This window comes from Brassica oleracea, chromosome C1 (assembly GCF_000695525.1).
Source record: "Brassica oleracea var. oleracea cultivar TO1000 chromosome C1, BOL, whole genome shotgun sequence".
NCBI lineage: Eukaryota > Viridiplantae > Streptophyta > Magnoliopsida > Brassicales > Brassicaceae > Brassica > Brassica oleracea.
Window position 1 is genome coordinate 16,778,932 of NC_027748.1, and position 11,234 is coordinate 16,790,165.

General features: G+C 41.2%; 1 protein-coding gene across 1 annotated transcript; it reads left to right on the forward strand.

The window, feature by feature from the left end:
- The first annotated feature begins 5,808 nt into the window (after positions 1-5,808).
- Positions 5,809-7,917, forward strand: LOC106333352. The gene has a single exon (XM_013771810.1). It carries the CDS (start codon positions 5,809-5,811, stop codon positions 7,915-7,917), a length of 2,109 nt encoding a protein of 702 aa, XP_013627264.1.
- The last annotated feature ends 3,317 nt before the right edge of the window (positions 7,918-11,234 follow it).

The following is an 11,234-nucleotide window of genomic DNA, read 5'->3' on the forward strand; positions in this document are numbered from 1 at the left end:
GTAATCAAAATATATTCTTAAAATTCAAATTCAGTTATAGCTTCTAAAACATGAATTATCAATCAAATAATTCAAATCTCTTGCCAATATTTCAGAAAGAAAAAAACAAGTATTGACATTAAAATACAAATAAAATGTATCAAATAAAATACAAAAAAAAGACAGAAATAACAAATAATAATTAAAAGAGTGTCATAAAATAAACATTTTTATGAATTCAACAACTATAATGCTTATATCCATCACAATGATCTAGACAGTTTAGATCAAACTCATGTTTCAAAAAAAAAAAAAGCAAAAATATCAACAATAAGAATTAACAACCTTTAACAAAAAGGACTAAAATCCAATCCATAATAATAAACCTTAAAGTAAACATTCACAGATACAAAAAGTGGAGATGAAAGATGTATATTTCTTATGGGATTTTAATTGTAAGATGAAATATATTTACACATATGCCAAATAACAAAACTGAAGGTTTATTCAGTCATAAACACCGGCGATTTCTAAAATATCTTTTTGGTAAATGCACAAAATTATAATTAAGCATAAACTTTTTAAAATAATATGCATAAATGTATATGTATATGGAAATTAGTTAAGAAATATACTATTTGGAAAATATTATGTATGCTTAGCTAAACAGATAATCTCTAATAAGAATAACAAAACATAAGTAGTAAAGTTATTATCATTTTAAATTGAGAGTAAACTAAATATTTTTAATATGTTTTTTAAGATATTTTTATATTGCTTACTTACTTACTCCAGAGAGAGTTCAACATTAGAAAAATATACCAGAAAACTAGGATGAAAATAAAACAAAAAGAAAGCGAACTATTGTTTGAGGTGCATAAAAAAAAATCACTCTACAAGATTAGAGTAATCATGCTACCATGTTACTTAAAAAATTACGAATACAAAAAAATTACCTTCAACAACATCAAAACATATGTGGCACAAGCTACTACCACAAGCACATAAAAACTGTTTTTATGATTTAAGCAAAAGATCTATGGAATAAAAAAATTTTGAACTCATTAGAGAATAAAACATACGAACCCGGCGCGTAGCACCGAAATACCACTAAATTGTTTATATAGTGGAGAAAGGAAGCAACGAGTTAATTATTGCTCGAACAACTTTTTCAGAGCTATAGTTCCAAAAAAAAACATTTTCAGAGCTGATTTATCCGTCATTTGAAAGACAAAGTGATATTTAAATATTCATTCCAACAACAACTGCGTAAGTGGTCACTCTTCACTTCCTCTCTAAACACTCCAAATTCTCTCTGGTTCTTCCAAAAGAAATTTCGTTTCCGGTTGCGGGCGTCCGTCTCGCCATCTCCTTTTTGTTTTTTGTTCTGTTCTTGCACAGTATTCTCGAGATCTTAGATGTATGGCTATATTAATATAATGTATAACAAAAATGAAAGGGTCCAAAAATGTTTGTAAGGAGGATGAGTGCGTTTCTCCCGGCCACGATTCTCGAGAAAAGTCTTTAACCAACGGGTCACTAACTCCCCCCGCTTGGCAAACCGAATTTTCTCCTGTTTTGGAAAAGATACAGTAAAAAGTTCACGTTTTTTGAATTCACTACCCATTTTGGGAATTATCTTCTGGATAATACAAGTTCCTGAGCGCTTAACCCCCGGGTTCTTCCCCCGACCTGGGTCGGAGGGACCGCTGCTCCGCCGCTGCCACGCCGCTGCTCAACCGGAACACCAGAATGAAGCTCACTACCCGAAGAACCAAACACCAACCAGAAGCCTTTCGAAGAATTTGCAACTTCTGATTCGTTCTGCTCCTTGTGAGAGTAACCACTTCATCTACTTAACACAGCAACAAGTCTCTGAATCGTTCTGCTCCTTGTGAGAACTTCCACTTCCACTACTTAACAACAACAAGTCTCCTTCCTGCATAACAACCATGAGTCATCGATATTCAAGAGAAGAAAAGAAGAAATGGATTCCGGCTAGGAGTCAAACAAACCGCAAGCCCCCTGTTTAAATCCCAGAAATTGATACAGCTGCTCTGATTGAGGAAAACAAATTTACCCTTATTGGGAGAGTCACAAACCCTGCAACACAGAACACAAAGGCCCTTGTGGACTTCTTTCTCCAGCACTAGAATGTTTCTGGACGCTTCACTGGAAGAGATCTAGGCCCACTACTCTTCCAGTTCCGTTTTGAAAACGAAAGAGACCTACTCACCATTCTCAACAAGGCACCTTTCCACTTCAAAAGATGGATGATTATTGTGCAACGATGGGAACCAGTAGTTTCTGAAAAGTTCCGTCTCTCTTGCCTTTCTGGATCCAAATCAATGGAGTTCCCCTCCATTACTGGGAAGATAAAGCTCTTCGAGCCATTGGAAAAGAGCTGGGCACTGTGGAAGACTGTATACCTACGCAAGCCCGAGTTCGAGTACTCATCAACGGCCTCAACCCATTGGAGATGACTAGAGACATCCCCCTACCCTCTGGAGAGATAATAGAGGTGGAGTTTAGCTACGACAACCTGCAAAAAATTGCTTCAGATGCCACTCACTTTCCCATGAGAAAGATGACTGTCCCTCACTGGAGAACTCTAGGGAACGAGACAGAAGCCCTAACAGGATAGGTATTTCCCAAAGGAATACTATGGCTCGTCTGGATGATAACATGAGGAGATATGAAGAAAGGAAAAAATTTAAAGGGCACCAGGTCCAACATAAGAGAGAAGCCCCTCCCTCGTACACAAGAAGAGACTATTATGAGGATCGTAGAACAGACTCAAGGTACAACTCTCGACAGCATCAAAGCTATGCACCAGTGACCAGTGAATACCGAAGAGGTCGTGATGACTATAACCCAGGAAGATCTGTCTCACGAGAATCTGGTGCCAGAGTGGGAGTAAAAAATAACCCCCACATATCTGACTCCCCAAGCAAAATGACAGAGCATGACAGAGACAGAGACAGAGACAGAGACAGAGATAGAAGTGGTCAAATAACAGAGAAGAGACGAGCACCTAGTCATGACTCAGCATCCAAAATACAACTTCCGGCTCTACAAGACCCTACTCCACACTCAACAGATTTAAGAAGGGCCCTGTCACGTAGAGAGGATGGAGAAGCTTCAGGAGACCATGTGTCTTCAGGACACCGCCCCATTAAAGAAAGACTGATGCTACCTGATATCCCTCACTCCACAGACTTAAGACGATCTTTATCGCTGAGAGATGATGGAAATGAGATGGGAGGCCAGACATCTGCGAATAGACCCCCAGTTAAACAAAGGTTATCATTGCCCTCCAATGGGAAATCTAGACTTGCGCAGCAAGGGACCTCTACAGGCTCTAGTCTCTTTCAGGATATCGATATTCATTATCTGGAGGAAATCATGGAACCACCACGACTCGATACCAGTCGACCCTCAGGCTCCCGTCCTCCAGGAGCCCTCCACTCACCCCCGCAAAAAAACTCTCCGATAAGAACTCTTAGTGAAGATAGGAGACATGTCTCTCTACGTTTAGGGCTGCAACATGTGCCTAACCAGATGGACTCCTCTATGCAAGCCAGACTATCTGAAAGACCTGGAATCATCACTAGAAGCGTGGCCAAGAAGAAGGATGGGAAAATGCCACAAAAAAAGAAATATAACACCAGCCCGCTAAAAGGAATTAGCATAAAGAAGAGAAGGGTCTTTAAAACCCAAAACTCCCCAAGAAGGAGGACACAGTCTGGAAACACAGCAGCACCATCTCAGCGTCAAGGCACCTGGAAGACCACCATCGTCCCTTCAATAGCAAAGAAGCAGAAGGATTTTCGGGTAAACCCAAGCGCTCTTCCTTAGCGCTACTTAGCTGGAACTGCCAAGGACTTGGGAGCACCTTGACAGGCCAGCGAATGCAGGAATTCAAAAGGCGAATTTCCCCAGAAATTATTTTCCTTCAAGAAACGATGAATCAAGATGAAGTGGTGCTCCGACTATTCCACAAAACGGAATATACAAGCCATTTCACAGTACCCCCAAGTGGGACAGGAGGGGGACTATCCTTGTCTTGGAAGCCTGAGGTTTAGGTGGTTATCCTCTCTTTTTCTTCAAATTTTATTGATACATCTATATCCATGTTCCAGAGATCTATGATGGTTACATTTATCTATGGATCACCCCGACAAGAAAACAGAGCACAGTTCTGGAACGAACTGACAGAACTAGGCTTAGGGCGCGATGAGGAAGCTTGGCTCGTAGTGGGAGACTTTAATGATTTGCTGGACAACTCAGAAAAAATAGGAGGACCTTTGAGATGGGAAGGCTCCTACCTGGCGTTCAGTATCTCAGACGGGGTTATGGGATCTCTAGCACTCGGGTAACTCGCTATCTTGGAGAGGCAACCGATATAGTCACTTCATTCAGTCCCGTTTGGACATAGCCATGATCAACTGTAGATGGGCTGAGGACTACCCTTCTGGGTGCTACGAATACTTGAGATTTGAAGGATCGGACCATAGGCCGGTCCTTGTACATCTCAGTAAAAGTCCTCCTAAGAAACGTGGACTCTTCCGTTTCGACAGACGATTAAAAAATAAGCCTGAGATACAAGATTTAGTTGAGAAACATTGGACTTCAATGTCATATGAGTCGGTCCTAGTGAAGATATGTAAGATCAGGCGAAAGATCATGGAATGGTCTACGCTAGAAAACAAGAACAGCAAAGAGCTCATCTTGGAAACATATACAAAGCTGGAAGAGGCGCTTTCAAGCACTAACCCCGAACCGATAGTAATTGATACACTATCGCAGAAACTGGAAAAGGCATATTTGGAGGAAGAACAATACTGGAAACAAAGAAGCAGGATTCAATGGCTACACAGTGGAGACCGTAATTCCGCCTTTTTTCATGCTGTTACCCGTGAGAGAAGAACCATAAATAAGTTTTCTGTGATAGAAAACTCATTGGGTCAACCGGTGTTTGAAGAAGAACAAATAGTTCAGACCATTTCAGACTACTACACTGAACTATTCTCGTCGCAGCAAACACCCTCGCTCCATGTGGTCGATGAAGTCTTGTCCCCTCTCATCACACCTGAGATGAATGAGGCTTTGGTCAAGATACCGGATAAGCTGGAAATCAAACAGGCGGTCTTCTCTATCAACCCGGATAAAGCGCCAGGGCCGGGCGGGTTCTCCGCGAGCTTTTCCCAGAGCTTTTGGGACATTATGGGAGATGATATAACAGAGGAAGTCGGCTCCTTCTTCACGACGAACACCCTTGATGCTCACTTCAATGAGACCCATGTTAGGTTAATTCCAAAAACCAGAGGAGCAAAGACAGTCGCTGACTACAGGCCAATCGCCTTGTGTAGCACACACTACAAGATCATAGCCAAAGTACTCACCTCACGACTACAACCTGTGCTTCAAGCCATCATTTCCAAGAACCAATCTGCTTTTGTTAAGGGAAGAGCAATATCTGATGACGTACTCATTACCCATGAAGTCCTCCATTATCTCCAAACCTCTAGAGCTAGCGTACAAAGCTCGATGGCGGTGAAAACCGACAGGAGTAAAGCGTACGACAGAATTGAATGGAACTTCTTGGAAAGAGTCTTAGAAAAGTTGAGTTTTCACCCAAACTGGGTAGTGTGGATAATGGAATGCATCCGCTCAGTGTCTTACTCCTTTCTCATAAATGGAGCAGCTTAGGGAAGGGTAATCCCCACAAGGGGTATAAGACAAGGAGATCCCCTCTCACCCTATATCTTCATTCTTTGTACGGAAGTCCTCTCGAAACTCTGCGATAAGTCCTTGCAAGACGGGAAAATGGCGGGAGTCAAAGTGGCACGAGGCTGCCCTCCAATTAACCACTTGCTTTTTACGGACGACACAATGTTTTTCACCAAAACAAATGTGTCTAGCTGTCAGGCGTTAAAACGCATCTTAACCGTGTTTGAAGGGGCATCCGGCCAGTGCATCAACCTAGGGAAGTCGGCAATTACCTTTTCATCAAAGACACCTAGCAAAGTGAAGACTAGAATAAAAGCTTTCTTTAACATCCATAATGAGGGAGGCGTTGGCAAATATTTAGGGCTCCCCGAGCACTTTGGGAGGAAAAAAAGGGACATTTTTGCTAACCTCATTGATAGGATCCGACAACGATCAATTGGCTGGACCACGAGATATCTATCAAAGGCGGGAAAGCAAGTGCTACTACAAGCAGTGTTAGCGGCTTTGCCAACGTACACGATGTCCTGTTTTAAGCTACCTCTCTCGATATGCAAGCAGATTCAGAGTGTCTTAACGCGCTTTTGGTGGGACGTAAAACCAACGGTACACAAACTCTGTTGGGTCTCGTGGAATAGACTTACGCGGCCAAAAGGGGCTGGAGGTTTGGGTTTCAGAGAAATCGAACAATTCAACGACACTCTCTTGGCAAAACTTGCTTGGAGGCTTTTGAAGGAACCCCACTCTCTCCTAGCACAGACGATGCTTTGTACCCACTCTCTCCTAGCACAGACGCTGCTTGGTAAATACTGCTTAAAATCCTCTTTCTTGGATTGCACGGCACCCGCCTCAGCTTCTCATGGCTGGAGAGGGATACTTGCGGGAAGAGAGGTTCTCCGTCATGGTCTGGGTTGGGTTGTGGGAAATGGGAAGGATATCTCTGTCTGGTCAGAGCCTTGGCTAAGTCTTGAGAGGCCAACGGCTCCTGTAGGACCGCCTACCCAAGCAAATTTCAACCTATGCGTAGCGAACCTACTACTGCCCTCCTCCACAGAATGGAACATTCAAATGATCAGAGACCATCTGCCTCAGTATGAGGAGGTTATTAAGTCCATTATTCCTAGCGACTGCAACATGAATGATGAGTTGGTGTGGCTGAAGGATAAATCTGGGAAATACACTACAAAATCAGGGCACGCATTAGCAAAGATCAACTCTAAGGCTGACTCCTCTGATCATTTTGACTGGAAGAAGCGGATATGGTCCCTCAACACCTCCCCGAAGCTCAAGCATCTACTCTGGAAGGCAAACGCTGGAGCGCTACTCGTTGGAGCCGCATTACAAAGCAGGGGAATTGATATTGATGATAAGTGCAAACGTTGTGGAGCAGTTGAAACAGAGATACATGTCTTGCTCCACTGCCCTTTTACTACCCAAGTGTGGAACAAACTCCCCTGCCTCCATGCCCCATCATCACTCCAGCAACCTCCCATGTCGGTACCGGATCTTCTTGACAGTTGCAGCAGAGTAATAACCTTGCCTCCGACAGGTTTGGGATCAACTCCGATCTCGCCATGGGTCTTGTGGACCCTTTGGACTAATAGGAATAAGTTACTCTTTGAAAATAAAGAGTACACTGTTGAGGAATCAGTTCTGAAAATCCTCAAAGACTCTAAAGCTTGGAGAGAGGATCAGGAGTCGGAAAAATGTACTTCGTTGCCACAGAATGTGGATCTCTCTAGCTATGTGTCTAACCCCCATGTACCCCAACTCCCTCTTGTAGCAGGATCCTTGTGGAGTGTCTACTCTGATGCTGCTTGGGACCCTAGAACCGGAAACTGCGGTATGGGCTGGCACTTCAGCGACAGCATGGCTTCACCAGCAGGAAGCAACTCCTCAAAACGCCACTCAGTCCCCTCAGCCCTTGTAGCAGAGGCAATGGCGTTAAAGACCGCAATCTCCGAAGCGGTCAACCGTGGCATTGATTCTCTTAGAGTGTTCTCTGATTCCAAAAGCCTCATCTCACTTCTTGTCACCAAGAAAAACCATACTTGGATTCAAGGAACACTCTTCGATATTCACTATCTATCTAGTTCTTTTAGTAACATATCTTTCCATTTCATCCCGCGTGTGGGAAATACTCTAGCTGATACTCTTGCGAAATCAGCGCTGCTATCCTTAATCAACTCTCCGTCTGTGGATGAGTAAAGTACTCTTTATGTTTCTTCTTTAGCTAATCAATATGGTTTTCGATCAAAAAAAAAAACAAAAATGAAAGGGTCCAACAATCTTTCGTGAGCAAATTTTTTAAAACTCGTTCTCTTTTAATAGTATAGATTTTGTACCAAGAAAAGTTAGAATATGGGGCACTAAAAACCATAAAACTGTTATGAAAAGAATCAGAATTTTATTGTATCGCAAAAATTTAAATAAGGGCAAAACTGTATACCCATAGAAAGAAATAGCACTGATATAGAGAGAGAGAGTTTATTATAGAGGGAGAAGAGAAGTGTGTAGTGCGAGTTATAAATGATCGAAATCGATCATTTATATAGAAGTTAAAAAGTAGGATTCACTGTGCAAATAGTGCAGCGGGCCCCACATCTTTTATATTTTCAACATAAACGTCTGCTTTCATAACACTCTCCCTTGGGGACCGGTGTCACTATCCATTCTCGCTTAACGTCTTTGTTGTCTCGTTAAAAACCTTTCCAGGAAAACCCAATGGGAAAAACCATAGTAAGGTAAAAAGAGTACAACTACGTAAGCTCCCCCTCGAATGAGCAGTCATAGATCCTTCTGATGACGCATTCCAATGTTATGGAAATGTTTTCTGAATACCGAAGTTGGAAGTGATTTTGTGAAGAGGTCAGCTGCATTGTCACATGATCGGACATATCTCACTTCAATCTCTTTCTTCTTCTCGAGCTCTTGAGTGTATGAGTAAAACTTCGGAGGTATATGTTTGGTTCTATCGCTTTTGATATATCCCTCCTTTGTTTGAGCAACATATGCTGCATTATCTTCATATAGAATAGTTGGCTCCGTATTTTCGCCAATCCCGCTGCTTGAACCGATGTGTCGGCTTATTGATCTTAGCCATACACATTCTCTACTTGCTTCATGGAGTGCAATGATCTCAGCATGATTTGAAGAAGTAGCCACGGGCGTTTTTTTTTCCAGAGAACGCCAAGATATAGCAGTGCCTCCGATCGTGAAAACGTATCCTGTTTGTGATCGGGCTTTGTGTGGATCTGAAAGATATCCTGCATCTGCAAAACCAACCATTTGACCTTCTGAACTTTTAGGATAAAACAACCCTAAATCAATGGTCCCTTAGAGGTAACGAAAAACATGTTTAATCTCATTCCAATGTCTTCGAGTTGGAGATGAGCTGAATCTTGCCAAAAGATTTACAGCAAATGATATATCAGACCGTGTACAATTTGCAAGGTACATCAGCGCTCCAATTGCACTTAGGTATGGTATTTCCTGACCAAGTATCTCTTCTTTCTCCTCAGGTGGTAGAAATGGATCACTTTCAATATTAAGTGACCTAACGACCATTGGGGTGCTAAGAGGAGTTGCTTTATCCATGTTAAAGCGTTTCAATACTCGTTTGGTATATGTAGACTGGTGTACAAATATACCCTTTCGAGAATGCTCAATTTGTAACCCTAGACAATATTTTGTCTGTCCGAGATCTTTCATCTCAAATTCTCCTTTTAAATAATTTGATGCCCTTTTTATTTCTTCTTGTGTTCCAATAATGTTAAGATCAACAACGTACACCGCGATTATCACAAATCCGGATGTTGTTTTCTTTATGAAAACACAAGGACATATAGGATCATTTTCCTCATAATCAATTCCTGGCCTTTGAGAGAAACTTTGGGCTACGAGACGAGCTTTGTATCTTGTAATCTCGTTTTTCTCATTTCTTTTTCGGACAAACACCCATTTGTACCCAACAGGTTTTATATCTTTGGGTGTGAGCACAATAGGTCCGAATACATTTCGTTTGTTAAGCGAATCTAATTCGACTTGAATTGCATCTTTTCATTTTATCCAGTCATGTCTCTTTTGACATTCATATACAGACTTTGGTTCTGGATCTTCGTTTTCTTCATTTATTTCCTTTGCTAAAAGGTATGAGAAAACGTCATCAATATCATCCATCTCATTTCGTTTCCATATCTTTCCATTATGGATGTAATTGATAGAAATCTCATGATTTCCTTCAGATTCAAGATGCTTTATATTGTCGTTAGATTCACAATTTTCTTTGTCCAAAATATTTTCTGTTATTTTGGGAGTATCATGCTTTTCACATTCCTTACGTTTTCTAGGAAGTTTATCCTTTGAACCAATAGGTCTACCGCGCTTTAAACGTGTTCCTGATTCACGTGTATCAACTGCCGTTCCACCATTTTGTGGTATTTCAATACGGGCAGGAGTATTTGCAGCGGGTATATGTGATTTAGTTACCATTTTGGTATCAGTAAATGTATCAGATAACTGATTTGCTATATTTTGTAAATGCATGATACGTCGAACTTCTAGTTCTGACTGTTTCGTAGGAGGATCAAGGTGTAATAACGATGGTACACTCCATTTGATTTCTTTTCCTATTTTCTTATTGTCTCCCCTTAGAGTTGGGAATTCTTTCTCATTGAAATGATAATCGGCAAATCGTGCCGTAAACACATCACCAGTTTGTGGTTCTAGGTATCTTATTATTGATGGAGAATCATAGCCAATATATATTCCCAACCGTCTTTGTGGTCCCATCTTTGTACGTTGCGGTGCTGATATTGGAATATAAACCGCACAACCAAAGGATTTTAGATGAGAGATATTTGGTTCTTTTCCAAATGCTAACTGTAATGGGGAATATCTATGGTATGAACTTGGTCTTATCCGAATTAGTGCTTATGCATGCAAAATAGCATGTCCCCATACAGAGGTTGAAAGTTTTGATATCATGATCAATGGCCTTGAAATTAGTTGCAGCCGTTTAATTAATGATTCTGCCAAACCATTTTGCGTATGAACATGAGCAACCGAATGCTCTACTTCAATCTCTGATACCATACAATAATCATTAAAAGCTTGGGATGTGAATTCACCAGCGTTATCTAATCTAACTCTTTTAATTGGATAATCTGAGAACTGTGCTCTTAATTTAATTATCTGAGTTAGAAATCTCGCAAATGCCATATTTCGAGATGATAACAAACAAACATGTGACCATCTACTCGATGCATCGATTAATGCCATAAAGTAGTAGAATGGTCCACACGGTGGATGTATTGGTCCACAAATATCACCTTGGATTCTTTCCAAAAACTTTGGTGATTCTTTGTCAACTTTGGTTGGTGATGGTCTTATGATTAATTTCCCAAGAGCACACGCATCACATGTCATTTTATTACTTTGGTATATATCTTGGGTTTTTATTGAATGACCATGTGAGCTTTCAATGATTTTTCGCATCATTGTAGTGCCTGGATGACCAAGGCGAT